The sequence below is a fragment of the Epinephelus moara genome, chromosome 24, assembly GCF_006386435.1.
Source record: "Epinephelus moara isolate mb chromosome 24, YSFRI_EMoa_1.0, whole genome shotgun sequence".
NCBI classification, from domain to species: Eukaryota; Metazoa; Chordata; class Actinopteri; order Perciformes; family Serranidae; genus Epinephelus; species Epinephelus moara.
Window position 1 is genome coordinate 30894864 of NC_065529.1, and position 17833 is coordinate 30912696.

At 39.1% G+C, this 17833-nt stretch overlaps 2 protein-coding genes across 3 annotated transcripts; one reads left to right on the plus strand and one right to left on the minus strand.

Annotated features, from left to right (window-relative positions):
- The first annotated feature begins 1608 nt into the window (after window positions 1-1608).
- ppcs (phosphopantothenoylcysteine synthetase) lies at window positions 1609-7169 on the plus strand. Of its 2 annotated transcripts, none has more exons than XM_050038601.1 (4): window positions 1609-1695; window positions 3983-4520; window positions 4601-4704; window positions 6452-7169. In XM_050038601.1, exons 2-4 carry the CDS (start codon window positions 3986-3988, stop codon window positions 6776-6778), a joined length of 966 nt encoding a protein of 321 aa, XP_049894558.1. In that variant the 5' UTR covers window positions 1609-1695; window positions 3983-3985; the 3' UTR covers window positions 6779-7169. The 2 variants fall into 2 exon arrangements, with proteins under 2 accessions (XP_049894558.1, XP_049894559.1); XM_050038602.1 differs by having other exon boundaries at window positions 1653-1702.
- On the minus strand, window positions 7119-16563 carry utp3 (UTP3 small subunit processome component). Its single transcript, XM_050038600.1, has 16 exons — window positions 16387-16563; window positions 16009-16096; window positions 14365-14421; window positions 14216-14272; window positions 14010-14130; window positions 13854-13922; window positions 13626-13747; window positions 13363-13518; window positions 13156-13227; window positions 11599-11639; window positions 11415-11511; window positions 10378-10515; window positions 10132-10268; window positions 9993-10053; window positions 7472-7579; window positions 7119-7322 (listed from the first exon to the last, which is right to left on the minus strand). Exons 1-16 carry the CDS (start codon window positions 16401-16403, stop codon window positions 7233-7235), a joined length of 1431 nt encoding a protein of 476 aa, XP_049894557.1. The 5' UTR covers window positions 16404-16563; the 3' UTR covers window positions 7119-7232.
- Between the last annotated feature and the right edge of the window lie 1270 nt (window positions 16564-17833).

Sequence of the window (17833 nt, forward strand, 5' to 3'; positions counted from 1 at the left end):
TAAACCGACACACCTCTTTCATGTGCTTTTATCATTTTTTTATGTTGATTATAAACTAAATACTCTATTTATAATTTGCTATAGGCCTATTATCCATGCATTTGATTAAAAATATTTAATAATCGGATTGTAGATATTTTGTATTATACTGACTTTTGGCCATTTGTAGATTTGATGCACTTTTTCCAATTACAAACAAAGTGCCTCTTGAACACAAGACTCCAGATATAGGTTTATTATAACTTGAACCACCTCTTAAATCATCTATTTTACTGGTGGCGCTAGTAAAAGAGAAGCCACTTCGCTTTTATAAACGTGAATTTAGCCTACGTAGTACAAAATGTGCGCAAACGTATCTGATAATCAACAAAATCAAACTTGTATCAATGAGAGCAGCAATGCTGAAGTGATGTGATCGTCTATTTAGCAGGACGACAGCGACACTTGTGGGTCGATCAGAGGTACTGCAGTTAATAAATCCTGACACTGTGTCTGTAAAATGATCAGTCATTTTAAATCAAAACATTTATAGTAATAATTACTCTGCCCTTCTGTTCAAGGTGCCTCTTTAGACTGAAACACAAAATTAGAGTTTTTGTATACACATCATTAATGCTCATCATCTCAGACACAAAATGTAAAAAGGTTTATAAAATCAGAAAGTTATTTAAACTACAGCATTTCCAATAAGCCCCTGTGTAGATTTTTTTTCACACTAGCCTATAATTCGTCCCCTAATTTGTTTTTTTCAGCAAAGCAGTTATTTCAGATTAAATTATTCAAAAATGTCCTTTCTTGCAGTTTTTGCAGAGGGAGAAATGTTGTTACTTATGTCACATCAAGTTATCAAACTCATATCTAAAATAAAAATAAAAAATACATATATAGGCTTTATAATAAACTGAAAAAACAAACAAACAAATAAAACAGACCAAGATGTCAAATCTGTAGTACATGTTTAGCAACCTGCTGCAGATTCATTTTAATTGCGACTCCAATATTGACGACCAACTAGACCTACAATTATGTATTAAACAAAATTACTTATTTGATGTCTTCCATTGGGGTTACGGGAACAAGTAATTAACACCAGTACTGCATTTTATTTTGCTACCTTCAATTTAAGATATGAATTTCATAGGAGATTCAAATAAATAAATATACTTGTACCATCAGAAAGTATATGATTACAAAACTCACCGCATCCTGCAACAAGATCCAACCAGCATGTTTGAGAAATGAGAACTTCCTTACACTAGTCACAAAAAGATCAGAGTCTGAGGAGATTATAGAGAAGATCTGATGAGCACCAGCTTCTCCAGATCAATATCAAACACTTCACTTCACTTGTTTCGTTGTCATGTCTTGCTGAGTCAGTGGGACAGTCCAGTCCAAAAGATCCCCTTTAAGAGAAATTCCCCCTGTGCCCTCTGGGAGTCTGTGTGCGCCACTGGTGATGCTAATGTTGATTAAGTCCCACACCTCATATGAAAGTGAGAAAAGTAAATGACGCACTACACTATTTCACCTGACTCAGAAATACCATGAGTGGTGTTGGATGTAGTACCGCGTACCGCCGCGGGGGGCGCTGACGGTTTTCTTCTGTATTAATAAAGACCAAAGAATTCAGCTGCCTGCCTTCAGGAAGTGAAGAAGTTGTTGTGGAGCTGATTGAGAACAACGGCGGAATCTAAAGTAAGAGGTTTCTGACATTTATTAAACTATTGTCATAACACAAGGGTTGTTTTTGTGTCATTCAGGCTGTTGTCACGGCGGTAAATCATTATCTAATAGCAGGTAACGTGACGTGCTGTACCGTGCATATGAGGACTCTCCTGCTCCTCTTCTTCTTCTTCTAACCTTTTATTACTGAACATTTGAGGGTAAATTGAGAAAGCAGTCCATCATATTTTGTCCTTGACACAATTATCTAAAGAGGCTGGGTTTCCTGCAGTGAATCAGTCGCCAGCAAAAGACATTTATTGCGTAAATTTTAAGGTCAAAGTTCAACTGTGAAGTTCAGTGATTGTGAGGTTAAGGTTTATATTAGGGTAGCCTGTATTAATCCCATATTACTGTAAAGATTAATAAGATCCTGTGAAGTAATTTGAGAGCCTGTGTTTATAATATTCAGTTATTGTTCAGTTGTCGTGACTGTTTCTGTGTTCATTCAACTTTGTGGTGTTTGGGGTTGCAGTTTCTCTGTCTGTTGTGTTATCCTGTCTCCACTTTGAAGACTATTGTTACCAACAGAAATGGTGTACAAACATGTTAAAAACACGTCTCAGTACAGTTAAACATCTGCACCATAATCTACAGCTTCTCAAATGTCCATAAAGTTGTACCAAAAACTCTCTAACTTAACATTATAACATAGCCTACATCATAATTGTTGAATTAGGCTGCGTTAGTTTTAGCTACATGTATAAATGTGTATGCACTAGGGCTGATACTAACCATTACTTTTTATTGTTGATTATTTTCTCAATTATTTGATTAGTTGTTTGGTCCATCAAATGATGAAATGTTTTGATCGGTGTTTCCCAGAGTCCAGAATGACACCCTCAAATGTCTTGTTTTGCCCACAACCCAAATATAATCAGTTTACTGCCACAGAGGAGTAAAGAAACCAGAAAGTATTCACATTTATGGAGCTGGAATCAGAGAATTTTGACTTTTTTATTTATAAAAAAAATACTGAAACCAATTGATAATAATATTATAATGCATTTTATTCAAAGGCACCTTTCAAAGCACTCAAGGTCAGCTCACAAGACACAGTTAAAAAAAACAAGTAGCAGTGTATCCATAGATCATACAATCAAACAATTACGTAATATACAATAAAAGTTTTTAAAAAATCATCATCATACAGTGCATATCACCATATGTGTGTCACCATTTAATCGGACTGAATATGCCAGCTTGAAGAGGTGTGTTTTCAGACGGGATTTGAAAGTGGAAAGGGAGTCAATATTGCAAATGTCCTGAGGGAGAGAGTTCCAGAGGCTGTAGGCTCTAGAGCCCATGGTAGCCAAGCGAGCAGATGGTGATGTGAGATGGATTGCAGAAGAGAATCTAAGAGTACGGGAGTGTGTGTAGATACGGAGTTCAGACAGGTAGGAAGGGGCTTGATTATGGAGGGCCTTTAAAGGTGAGAATCTTAAAATTCTGCTGGAGAACAGGAGTGATATGAACCAAACCAATTAATCAATCATCAAATCAGTCGGCAGTTAATTTAATCTAATCACTTTGAGGCCAAAAGATAAAATAAACTTGTCAGCACAATCTGGTTGGACAAACTCTGGAATCACTGCTTCTAAATAACCTCCAATATAATTAATTTAATTTATATGCTGCAATATCATTTTACTTAATAGTCAATATACAGTTCATGCAGAAACCTTGATACCTGCATTGCATTGTCTTGGCCCAGTTGACTTGATTCAAGTACTACTTTAGTGGTTTACGAATGCACTTTAATAAAGTTTGGGGACATACAGAAGATGGAATTTTAAAAAGCAGCAAAGTTCGATACCGTAGAGACCAAAATATCTGGACCCTCTAGGCAATTCCCATCATGCAACTCAGTGGTCTTGTATTAGACACTTGCTGCCTGGTAAATGTCCATGTCTCTTAATGCTCCCAGTTTGTTTCTCACACTTTCTGTGAAAAATATGTGGTCTCTGAGCCCAAGCTGAGTATATTACTTGTCAAATGTACTCCAGTGTATATTATGCACTTAGGATTGAATGCTGTGTTTTACTTGGCTGCAGCTATATCTGATTTCTGCTGTACATCCCGTATTACATCATCAAGTTATTTTCTCAAACTTTAGAGAGCTCCCTCTAGACCCACAAAAGATATTATACAACTTGTTAACAGACAGGCTGATATGCAAAGGTTCCCCATTAAACACAGATCTCACATTCTGACTGTCGTATCACTATTCTGCTAAACTGAATCCTCTGTCTCTCTTCAGGTGATGGCTGAACCCAGAATATCTTCCATCGATGGGAAGTTAGCAGAAGAATTTGCCATTCCCTCCCATGTCGAGGAGGTCAAAGAGAAGATGGCTGCTTTCGCCAAGCATCACGCTGCAGCGGGTCGCAGGGTGGTACTCATCACATCAGGAGGCACCAAAGTTCCCCTCGAGTCCCGCACTGTTCGCTTCCTCGATAACTTCAGCAGCGGCAGACGAGGAGCCTCCTCAGCAGAGTATTTCATAGACTCAGGCTACGCCGTCATCTTCCTCCACAGGCATCGCTCCCTCTACCCCTACACACGCATGTTCTCAACCATTAACATGCTGGATGCCCTGAATTTTAAAGACGGAGAAGGGGCATCCAGTAACTCCTGTGAAGTGGTGGTTAACCAGCAGGTGCTTCCCAACATTGCCAAAGCGCTGAGGCGATACCAGGAAGTGAAAGAAGGCGAACTTCTCCTGCCCATTGAGTTCAGCACTCTGTCAGAGTATCTGCATCTACTCAAAGCAGCAGCACAGGCACTCAGCACAATAGGTACAGATCAGCAACTATTTACAGGTTGAATCTGTGACTGTTAATATTAATAACTCCTTAAATGTTGATTCTGCACTTAGGATCCAAGGCCATGTTTTATTTGGCTGCAGCTGTGTCCGACTTCTACATCCCAGCATCTGAGATGCCTGAACACAAAATCCAGTCTTCCAATGGACCTCTTCAAGTGAGTAAAACATTACAAAATTCTAGCAAATGTACATGTAAGATTTCTTTTTTGTTTCTAGCCTTGCAAGCAGGAATGGTCTGTCGGTCTGTCCATGTAGCTGTAAGCACCGCTGTGCTTAAGTGCAGCCTTGAAGAGCTGCTAGCATAGCTGCAGACTCATAACTTTTGAGAATTCAATGTAATTAAGGGCGGAGGTTTTGCCTCCCTAAATGTAGCACTAAGCGTTACAGATCATCCTTTGTTCCATCTGCTATCACTTATCTTAACCAGCAGTGACCACTAATTGTCCATGATTTACCCCGACAGTGTGTGATTCTGGATTCTCTGTGTTAAATATTGTACTTTCTCTTTTAATTTACTTATGACTTTTGTCTGTATTCCAGATTGCCCCTCAGGGACATTAAAGTTTTACCTTACTTTACCTTAATTGTTTTTCCCAATGTTCTAATTCTTCTTCCTACCATGAAATCTGCCCGATCATGCATGGAAATAAACAAAACCTAAATTCGCACATAGATCCAGTTTTTAAGTTTCCTCAACAAAAATTTGGGGCTAATAGTCCTGATGATGCGATACAGCAACCACCTTAAGTTTAAAACACTGAAAACTCATAACAAGAGAGTCGTACGTGTTATGACTTTGCAGCTGTCACCAAAATGTGCCCAAATGAGCAGAAATTGTTATACACCTGGAATTAAACCTATCTCCTCCTAGTCTCGCCACCAGACAATCAGAGATCTCCGCCTTCTTGTGAGTCTAATCTCCTCCCATATTTTTTGCTCAAACGACAACAAAATCGCTACACAGCATCTTCAGACTGTCCTCCGTAAACAGTCCAGCCACTTTTTAAACATCAAAAATTGAACCCACAGTGCATCAAAGTGTTTTCGTGTTACCAGTTCTGTGAACAGCTACTGCAGATCCTTAAACAAGTCTCCAATATTCATGTTGAAAAAGGACAACATTTTCAAGACATGGTAGATGTAGTGTGATGAATTTAAGAATTTTATCTCAGTTTGAAGAGAGGTATTGGCACATCCAATTGTCTCAGATGTAGGTGCATTGGAAAATGTCACTTGAGTCTTTGAACAGAAAATCCCGAACACTGCTCAGCTTCACAATTTATTAGTACTAATTACTACAATACTATTACTAATAAATTGTGAAGCTGAGCAGTGTGCAAGATTTTCTGTTCAAAGACTTAACTATTGTATCTAAAAAATGGAATTTTTGACAGTATTTTGAATTCTGTCCTCATGTAAACTATTGCAGTCAATGGAAATAAGAGCATTTTAAAACATCAGTTTGTCACTGATGAAGCAGTTTTTGTAAAAAAAATACACTACAGACATCTCTCTGTTGTCTAGGTGAAGTACAAAAATTCTCAGAAAATTGTCTTGTTCACTGAATTTTGACACTAGTTTTGTATCTGCCTTTACATTGAACCCTGCTAGTGTCATAGTCATAGTGTGCCCATCTATGTCTATGTTGCTCTCCATGTCTAAGGTTGAGTTTGAGGCTTGGGTGATGCAAAATGAACGTGCTAATGCCTACTGAGGCATCATGCTGTGTGGGTTCAAGATACGTCATTTCTAAAAATCATTTTGTTGTAGGTTAAGGTAGTTATGATCCGGGCGTATTTTACTAATGGACCCTACTGTATTTGTCATTTGTCGTCCTCCTTTTTCCCCCTCAAAATGCACCACCTCAACTCAGCTATAATCTTTCTTTTTCCTCCCCTTCAGCTCAGCATGAACATGGTCCCCAAGATACTGTCCCCGCTGGTGAAGGACTGGGCACCTCAGGCTTTTGTCATATCCTTTAAGCTGGAGACAGACGCAGCCATCCTGCTGGACAAAGCTCGACGGGCTCTGGACACCTACAGGCACCAGGCGGTGGTGGCCAACGTGCTGGACTCTAGGCGGGGTTACGTGGTGGTGGTGACCCCCGAGACTCAGGCTGAGCTGATCCTCACAGAGGAGGATGTGAAGAATGAGGTGGAGATCGAGGACAGGATAGTGAGCAACCTGACGTCAGCACACGACAAGTTCATAACTCAACAAGGGGTTTGACAGTCATCGTGTACACAGCATGTCTGAGTCAGTGACGCAGCTGTGAAGTTGTGTCTGTGTTCTTACCTGATCCTGAGCTTGGCTTAAATTCATATTCGCCTGTTGTGCTGAAAAGTTATTGTATATTCAGTATGTTGCATAACCTTAGTAATAACTGTAACCATAAACACGTCATGCCTTCCCTTGTCCTGTAAACAGTGGGCCTCTGAGCTTTTAGCAGTGTCTCTGTACAGGGACTATAAGTTATTGAAGGTTTATCAAATGTTTATTCACACTGTGCAATGATCCACAACAATAAAACATTTCCATGTCTTTTCTACAACAGTGACTGACAGTTGAATAATCAGCGATATGCTTTATTACACACCTATAATAAACAATTACAAGTAGAGTCGATTGGTATTTTTTCAACCTCACGGCTACACCTGGCAGCACACTTTGGACTCCTGCGTGGTTACTTAAGTTTGACGCTCTTCTTGACACCAGCACGAATACCAGACCGCTCGCCACTGTATCTCTTCTCCTCCCGACGAACCTCACGCACCTGGTGTATAGGAACAGCAGTGTCAATATTGGTTTTGGAAACCTGTTTGACATACCTTCATATGCTCTTGATTGAGCCCACAGACAGTCCCCGGGAGCGTCATGATGCACTTCAGCAGTGTAATAAAGATGAATGTATGGGATACACACCTGGCCCTTTCGGCGGATTTTGGCCCGTCTGAACTTCTCTCTGTGCTTGACTCTGGGATTACGATCAATTTTCTTCCTCTTTGGTGTGAGCCCTTTGTTCTTGGCCATCTGTGGAATAGGCAGAGATGCTAAATTAGAAAAACTGTACAAACATGACAAAGATTAATGTGGAATGTATGGCGTGAGTACAGTGTGAGATAGGGCTGCTCGATTACAACAAAAATCACAATCCTGATTATTGCAGTCAATACTGAGATCACTCCTTTTTGACAAGCTGACTCTTTGACTTTGAAAGCACGCATTTATTGAACTTTTATGTATTTTTAACGGTGGATTTTCTTGAATTTTGAATATAATTCAACTGAAAAATGAAAAAATAAAAAATGTAAAAAACCAAGTTACATAGATGACATAAATAATGTATTAGGGGTGTCCCTCACCAAGAATTTACAGTTGATCTGATTTGTAAAGTCTCGCCTACCATCAACTGTTTTTTTTTTTGCTCATTGATCCATATTCTCATTTGCGACATTAGTTTATTTTTTCCGCAGCAGACAAAAGAGCTGAAACACCCAAATAAACACTTTGTCTTCTTGACTCTGCATAAGAACTTATTTTCTCATCGACCTTTTTCACAGCGGACATTTTGACTTGTCACAGCAGGAAAAGCACTGGTGAAATAAACAAGAGTCACGATGGCTCAGTTTCATTAAGTGTCCCATTAGCTATTCAAGTGACTCAGCATATGCAAATTCAGGGCCTCCCCTATGTTGAAAGCAGCCATCATCAATGTAGTTAAATATGTCGGTGCTTCACCTACTATGACATGTCAAATTGTCTGCCATGAAAATGATCTATGAGGTGTTCCATCTAGCGCTTTTTGTTGTGTGTCAGGGGTGCATGTGTAGGTGTGTGTATGTGCGTCAGTGGTGTTGACCACAGCACTGAAAGGGATTGAAGGAGATTGATCAAGACAGATGCAAATGTAAAAAGAGAAACAAAGCAATTCTATGAAAAATCATACATTAAGCACAGACAGATGCAACTGCGATGATTCAACTATGAGATCGAGTCGTTGAATAGTCAACTATTCAGCAGCACCCCTATAATTCATAATATATAAATGTGGCACAAGAGGAGAGGGCGAGACCCTGCACTGTTGGCAGAAAAGCCATGGCCTGCAATTATTCAGAGCAGCATGCAGGGGAATGGATTATAATATATTTGAATATATTTCTCACTTTTTCCATGATGGTCTGAATGAGTCACTGCTCACTTTTTATAAATAGTCACCGAGAGGGTCTGAAAAGTTGCTAAATCTAGCGAGAAAGTCACCAAGTTGAGCACACTGCTGTGAAAGAAAGGGGCGTCCTGGATTTATAATACAAGACAAAACCAGAGCATCACTGCAAAACAGAATTCCCATTATTTTTTTTTATCTCACTTACGTTGTTTTTAAAATTGTAGGAAGCCAAAATCAGAATTGAAAATTAAATTCAATTAATTACCTTACCTAGCCCTAGTGTGAGAGGCACCATTTGTTGAAATGTATTGAAAAAATACAGTTTCGTAAGCTTGCTCTGTTTTACTTGTTGCTTTCCTGTAGCTTATATGACCAAAAAAAAAAAAACAAAACTATAAAACATACAATACATTTTTTACCCACTTTGAGATTTGTCTACCTAAGTGTGGGAATAAAATAGTCCACATACAGAGAAGACCTTCGCTGCTTTAAGGGGCCGTACACATTCCATGTCTTTGACTGCCTGGAAAACGCGAGGTCGGGCGCTATGTGCAACTCTTTTCCCTATTCTATGCCAGCTTTCAAGAGCGCAGAGGCAGGTTGCGTCTAAAGTTGCTAAGAAACCATAACAGCCTACCTACATGAAATCCTGAGTGCAGAGCTGATCTTCTTCCAGGTGCTGATTTTTAAGTGTGTAGGCGTCGAATATTGGTTGTGGGACAGATGTAAAGCTGTGGATAGCCCTGCACTAAAATGATAAACTTCTCCTCCATATTTACCACAGACTGATATTTATAGAAGGAGGGAAAGACTTCTGCCAGCTGTGACTGGCTGTTCCTCATCACATGTGTGTGTGCTGCTGTGTTCCAGAAGTTAAACCGGGTGCAGCCCTTGCGCCCTAAAAAACAGGCGATCGGGAGTACATGCGCGCTGCGACAAGCGTCATCTACACTGAGAACAACTAATTTGAAGGCAAAGAAAACACACCATGTGTGCGGCCCCTGAGACCAACTTAAAAATTTAACCCTGTTTGTATAATGTAACCGTGCATAAAATTATCAATTCAGGTTCATCCATCATAAAAACCAACACCTTCCAGTCGTATATCTTGCCTATATGTCCACATAATCCTTGTGAGGATCCATTCAATTGCCAGTAAATGTCCATAATCACCTGATCTGATGGTGCTCCGATAATAAGTAATAAGAGTTTGTCTGGTTCGGAGCATCTGACTGTAAACACTAATATTTCAGTGTGTGAGTGGTTGTAACTCTGTACCTGGTAAGTGATTCCTCTCTTAGCATCGGGATCCTCCTCCTCATCTTCATCCTCCTCCAACCTGCGACAAATTGACATTTATCAAATCCCCTCTTGATCTTGTCCGAACTGCCATTTTAAAGACTCAGACCATACTTACTCTTCAGCCTCTGGCTCGTCGCCCTTTCTCTTCAGTTTGGACCGCTGCTCCACCTCTCTGTAGAAACGCAGAGCCGCCTCCTCGTCCAGGTCGGAGTCTGAATCCTCCTCGACCTCAGGCAGAGTTTCCTCAGAATCCTGCAAACAGCATGCACTCATCACTATTCAAGTTCCATATTAACACGTCAGCAACAGATTCAAAGTGACATCTGTGTATGGAGGACAAAAAAATCAACATGAATCTCACCTTTTCCTTTTTACTGGACACTCTGGTCTTTTTGCCCACTGCTGCTCTGCTGGTGGTCTCATCCTTCTCCTCACCAGCTAGTAGCTTGCGAAGCTGAGGTGCAAGACGAGCATCTACTGAACCGAGTTCATTGATGAGCTGCAGGCAGGGATTGAACAGACAGTCAGACAGAGTGTTGTAACTAATGTGATGTGCCAGCGCAGCCAGATATTGCTGCCATTATCACACATCATACAGTAGCAGTATCACAACCAGTATGACCAGTGTTTCCCACAGATATGAAACAGACAGGATCAGTTCAAACTTGAGTGCTTTTTCAAGCTTTCATTTTTGTTTTCAGCAAAGTATTTGTAAAATGAAGCAACTATGCTACTAAAGTGAACTTACTATTAATTAAATTATTCAGGCATGTGATTGGCAAAGGACAAAGTAGCAGGAAACTATACAGAGCTCAGAGCACAGCGAAGTCGTCCCTCCATCCCCACAAGCAACAAACTAAATAATCCATTCAACAGCTCCACCCTCTACAGTCAGACACACACGGCTGCTTATTTACTGCCGCATTACAGCTCAAAATTTGTGCTAACAGCTGATGCTTCTCTGGTGTGAGTGTTCTGCAGGCTAGCCAAACATCCTAGCGCTGACTAGTTATTGGTGTTAACCAACCCATTCGTATGCTGAGCTCATACAGAATTAGGAAATAATATCAAGCACCGCCGTTCTTGGCTTCCTAGTTTAAAACATTTACTGAATGTAAAACGTTTCATAAAATAATTTATCATTGTGTTCTCCACTCAATCAAGTACTTTTTCAAGGACTTCTGGTACTTAGATTTCTAAATGACAAATTCAAGTACTTAAAGCACCTTGTTCGAACCTTGCTGAACAGCCTGTCCAAGTAAAGTCTTTGTGTGGGAAACATGCCATCCAAAATAAAAACTCTGTATGTGCAGTTTTCTTGACACATGGGGTGAAAATACATCACTAATACTGTGCGTTCACCTGGCAGCAGGCGTTAATGTCAGTGTGTGGACTCACGTTTCTGTAGGTGAGCAGCCTTTCAATCACTGGGTGGTTATGAACAGGGATCCGTTTTGCTTTCAGCACCAAGTAGAAACTGATGTTCGTGCAGTAACTGTGGCAGGGAAGAAAATATTAGTCATTCATTTAAAGGACTGTGATGTGAATCTGCAGCATGCACTTATAATTTAATACAACTTACTTGAGATATAGCTGCTGTTTTGTCTTGAGGTAGTCAGCACCCTTTGGAAAACAGGATGAAAAGTATTCAGTCTCACATATTTGATTGATATCATTATTATGTTTCTTGGTACTCAAACACACATCCAAACTGCAAGCTTACATCACAACAACAAACATCACATTTCTCCCCTATAATAATAATAATGAATAAATCTTACAGTCACCATTAAATTTCAAAATAAGAACAATAATGATCAATCTAACTGTTGATGCGATTACAGTCATTTTAAGAACCTAACCACGGCCATGGCAGATTTCAGTGTGAATATTCATACAGTATCAGGTTAAGCAGGTTATGGGAATGATAATTTAGCTCTGATTATAAACAGGCTATACATGATACGTCATACAATACAATTTAGTTAAGTTGCTGATGCTTAAATGTCCTATTTACACAGGACTAGTATTACGAGGGGACTTCATGTGATTCAGAAATTATGTTCCAATGTCTGTGTTTTGCTCTGTGGATTCACAAAAGATAAACAAAGTCTGTAATTTACCCAAATATACTGACACTATCCCCTGGTTATGTTGCACAGCCATTTGTGACTTCACTCTACGCAAAACAGAAACACTACACAGCAAAACTAGCTAAAGTGTTAAAATGACCCAAAAAAATTGCAAAAAACAAGAAAATTTTTAAGTAAAAAAAAAATGTGAAAAAAAAAAGACACAAAAAAGTTGAAAACAAATAAATAGCTGGAAAAATGCTTGAATTTTTTTCAGAAATTCTGAAGCATCATTTTAAAATGTAATAGTAATAACTATAAATATAGGTTTTTCCCTAGTTTTTTTTTATATATATACTTTTACTTTTTTGCAATTTGTGAGACATTTCTTACCAAGTTGCTCAGTGCCTTTTTTTTCCTATGTTTGTGAAAGAAATCACACCAATTCGCTCAGGGTTCAAAAGTTTAAATACTTGCACCAAAGGTGTTTGAAAGCAGCATAAAAAAAGTGATGTCGCTCCAGCTTTCAAACGGTTAAACAAACACAACCAATTCTGCCACATATTGTGACGTCGTCCATCTCATCATCATTCAAGATTTCTCTCTTCTGATGGATTTGAGCTTGCTCTTTCTATGAATGGGTGTCGATGTTGTAAAGTGAGATGAGCCTCCTGCCCCCAAAATGCTGTCAAAACTTTAGTCCCTTTATAATTGACAACACAGCCTTCATAATCTCGACCAGGAGCGAGGCCAACATGAGGAACAGAGACAACAAAAAAGACTTAATATGACTCTGAATAAGGTGATGCAGATTTGCACTGGACTAATATTATCACTTGACCTCTGTTTGGAAAATATGACAGGTAATTTGCAGTGGAATTTTTACATGTCAGATTACGGAAACAGCAGATTGTCATTGGATTAAGATCAGAGAGAACCTCCGCAATTACTTTGTTTTCACATTTTCAGTTGATGCCTTGTTGGTCCAAAAATATCGATTATAGATGCTTTAAAATTCAAAGTCGGTTGACAAATGCACAGCTATAAATGAAACTAAATGTGCTCACCTTTCCTGGTGGGATCTTTCCGTCCTTCACCATCTGTACGAGGGGCTGCAGCTCATCCTTCAGTTCTTTAAGCTACACACATCATGCAGGAACAAAAACAATTCACATTAATTAGATTTTGGTCTGTGCTAACTAAGCAAATATCTTTTGACTTATTAAACACTGACACTGTTTTACATGTGTTTTGGTTGCATGACAGTGTTTTACCTTTGCCTTGAAGTCCTGAATAAGCTCGAGCAGCTCTGGTGACTCCTTTTTCAATAGTTTCATTTTTTCCTTCTGGGACATCTGCTGCAGGTCTTTCACAATCCTCTCCTCTTTCTGCTCAGTCTTGTTTTCCTCCTTCTCCTCCACAGCAAATTCCTTCATTTAGACACATAAAAATACCAAAAATAAACAAAAAAACACTTTTTATCAACACGTGTGGAATAACTGCAGGTGTGCAGGAGAGATTCACAATATCAAAATACCTGGAAAAAGTTTAAATCATAATCCTCCTCGCTCAGATTAGCAGCCAAACGATTCTGGATATTTTTAGCTTCTTCTTCTTCCTCTTGTTCCTCAGCTTCCAGCTCTTCTTGAGATTTCCCCTCTTTAATAACACAAATAAATAGTTGCATAAGCGAACATTGGCCACACAGACAACAAAACTATCATGAGCTGCCTGAATAATTCTGCTGGAGATAAAAGACGCTTACTGGTGGTCACATAGTCCGTGTCATAGAACATCTTCTTCTTCTTTCCCCACGCCATCTCATTAGGAAGATCTGAGGAGGATAAATAACAAATACAGCTCAACAGGCTGATATGACAGTGACCACATCCTGGGCATTAGCTGATGGTTTCATGTTTACCTTCTTCTTTTTTCCCCTCGAGATCACTCTCCATGTCTGTCCCCTCCTCTCCCTCCTCTTCTTCCTCCTCCACCTCATCATCATCCTCTGACTCCGAATCATCCAGGGCCATCACTTCCTCCTGTGAAAATCAGATGAGCTTGAATTTCTTGTCGAACTGCGTTAATTTTCTGGAGTTAACTCCAAACAAACCCATAAGCCATCACCTCATCATCCAGTTCCTCGTCGTCGCTCTCCATCTGAACACCGCTGGCGAGAAGTTTCTGTGACAAAGTGACCGCAGCAAATACAAGTTAGGAGGACATAAAAACACTGGCACACACCTACAATAGAACCACTAATGAGGTTAACTTACTGCAATCTTCTCATCGTGAAACTCATCGATTTTGTCCTTTGTGTACTGTGACGATTTCTGAAAAGAAGAGAGGAGACATGTTGAAAATAACAACCACAACACCGAAGCAGAGTCGATGTGGTGACAGTTTGTTGATGGGTGAGAGCAGCGTGTCTGATATATGAGATTACAGATCATCAGATTGTGGTTATCATAGGAAAGTAACTATTGGAGAAAAGTGGTCAAAATAAGGAGTGCTGCACTGGGTTATGGCATGATGTAGTTAGTTGTAAAAATTCAGGTGCTATTCAAGGATGGGGCAAATAGTCACATAAAGATACAAAGCAATCACTGGCCAGCTCACGCAGTGTAAAAGTCCATAGCACAGGCAGGCAGTCCAAAAATTCTGTGGACGTTTACACTGACTGAGCTGGCCTGTCGTTGTTTTTCTCCGTATTATTTATAGGTTTTGACTTTCACGTGTTCGGCCTTAATTTCTAAATGACCACTTTCTTCCCTTAGACATCATACCACACACCTCTAGCTTAGATTTATTAGGTATACCAGAGCCAACAGCCAAAACAAAGCAGGTGCACCTGACGTACAGGCGGGATAATACTGTCTAGAAGGTAAGGAAAGAGAGGATGGCAGAGGAAGTACCTGACACCAATTCAACAAAGCTGGACAGCCACAAAAAAGGTTCACAGGCTGATATCAATACCAAAAAACGTCAATCTATTCAGAACATCTGTGCACAAAACAGAAGGGTGTGCAAAAAATAATAATATTGATAAAAATGGCATCAGTGCTTTTTTTTTCTGGGCACCACTTAAAATAATCAACATCTGTTAGATAATGTAAGGCTGGGTGATATGGAGAAAATCCAATATCACATTTTTCCCCCCAAAACCTTGATATCAATAGCATGTCAACACTGTAATGCTATTTACTGTAATGCAGCCTTTAAAACTAGGGAAAAATATGACTTGTGATATTATGATATCCAAAATCTAAGATGATGTGTAGTCCCATATTAAGGTATCGATACAATATAAAGTTATTGCTCAGTCCCAGGCAGCACAGTGATGCAGTGGTTAGCATTGTTGGCTCACAGCAAGAGGGTTCCTGGGGTTCGAACCCCGGGCTTGGGGAGCCTTTCTGTGTGGAGTTTGCATGTTCTCCCTGTATCAGCGTGGGTTTTCTGCAGGTGCTCTGGCTTCCTCCCAAACACAGACTCTAAATTGCCTGTAAGCGTGAATATGGGCATGAATGGTTGTCTGTCTCTATGTGTCAGCCCTGTGATAGTCTGGTGACCTGTTCAGGGTGTACCCCGCCTCTCACCCAGTGTCAGCTGAGATAGGCTCCAGCCCCACAACAACAACCCCTATCAGGATAAGCGGTTATGGAAAATGAATTAACTAATGATAGCCCAGTCCTAGTTGGATGCATACTATATAATACATCTAATGTTAGTAGATGTTTTCCCCTTCCTCTTGTGTGCAATATTGTAATAATAAAATAAACACATTTATTTTATGCATCTCTATTATAATCAGCAGCATATTGCACGTGTCAGCAGCACACATACAGGCTGTAATAGGTCTTTCTATTACCACATACGTTCAGTCAGGCAGACGACACTGCAGCCAGCAGTGACAGAGTTACCTTATCAGGTACAGGCATGTTCTTGTAGGCTTCAGGGTCATCTTCATCATATCGCTGTGTCTTCTTGGGCCTTTGTATCTTCACAGCCCTGAGCAATAAAAACAGGAGACATGACTGTGTTTAAATCTCTGCTCTGAGTCTGCAGAGGATGTCTGAACATCTGTTAACTTCCTGTTGGTCCTGATGGACAATGTGAGGCTCCATGATTTAGGGCTAACAACTTATTAGACTTTTAAATTACCAAACAGTTTCCACAACACGTCACTTTAACTGTTAATGACCGTTGGGAAACAGTAAATGGAGGCTATATTTAACGTTAGCATCACATTAACACATACAAACGTGCAGACTTTGTTTGCTAACTTTCGCTAAACTCACCTTTTCGCTCGAACCATGATGGAAATTAAACGTGTTTGCTGCACGTGAGCAAACAACACAGGGCGTTGAAATGTCAGTGATTATAGCTGGAGACTAAAACAAAAGAAAACTGTAAATATCCAGTCGAACTGAGTTGAAGCGACTCCACTTGGATACCGCGTGCTTCCGGGATTTCTTCTTCTTCACTTTTGTTGCTGGTCTACAAAACAATGTAGGTGGTGCACAGCGCCTCCTACTGTACTGAGGTGTGTGCAACATCATTTCATTTAGGCAAGTAGTTTTTGACTTTGTATATAGGATAAAATCACATGCAAAAAAATGAAATAAAATAAAATAAAAAATAAATACAAATAGATAAAAATAAATAAAATCAACTAAACTAAACTAAAATTAAATTAAATTAAATTAAATTAAATTAAATTAAACAAAATGAAATGAAATTAATTTAAATTAAATTAAATTAACTAACTTATTAACTAACAATGAATGTCCAGAGGGAGATAGAGAAAGCCTCAATGACCTCTACCTAAATAATATAAAACAAATTCACACCGATGAAAAGCAGAATCATTCACTATCAATTATTAATTACAACTTTCTTTTCAAGTGGTTTCTTAAACATAATGGGCATAATGTATGGCCTCTATATGATTGAATTCTGCTTGGGAAGATGAAGATGGTTTATATTCTTTTGCATATTGCAGCTTACCTGTTTTCATTCGAATAAAGCCCTTTTCCCATCTCACTTCCACTTTTGTTTCCTATCTCCAGCAATCCCTTGATACCACACTCCACTCTAATTTCTACCACTCTTATATATACTGTGGTCATAGGTCTTACTGGCCGTTCAAACCCTGCAGGTAATTTCAAAGAGACACTAGAAATTTGGATATTTTTCAGTAATTAACTCTGTATTATCATTATTATTTTCCACTCAGTTGTACACAACAGTTGTCTGTCCCAGTTTTTCTCTATAATATGGTTTAAAGGAGTTTTCTCCACTATGTCTGGACTGAACTTTCTGGTGGGAAATTTTGTTGCATTTATTTACTTATCAATTTATTTATTCATTTAGTTATTTATTTATTTAGTTAGTTAGTTAGTTAGTTAGTTATGTGTTTCAATGTGGGCTACTAAACTCACAAAACCTACCTACAAAGTGTGACTTTAAAATCTGTAATTCTGATATCTGCTTTTTAATGATTAACTTTTAAATTTAAATTTGAAAAGTGTAAACTGCATCTGGCCCAGATAACAATACTGAGGACATGACCTCTCTGTCTTCACTGTTTTAGCTGCAGGCAAGTTGTCTCTTTCTACATTGGACCTTTTACATCCTATCAGCAAACAACCAACGTTTTCTTTTTAAACCACTTTTATATTTATCTCATACTTTTTTAGTCATGATATACTGTTAGCGTTGCAGGAAGTAAAATTTGTCAGCACC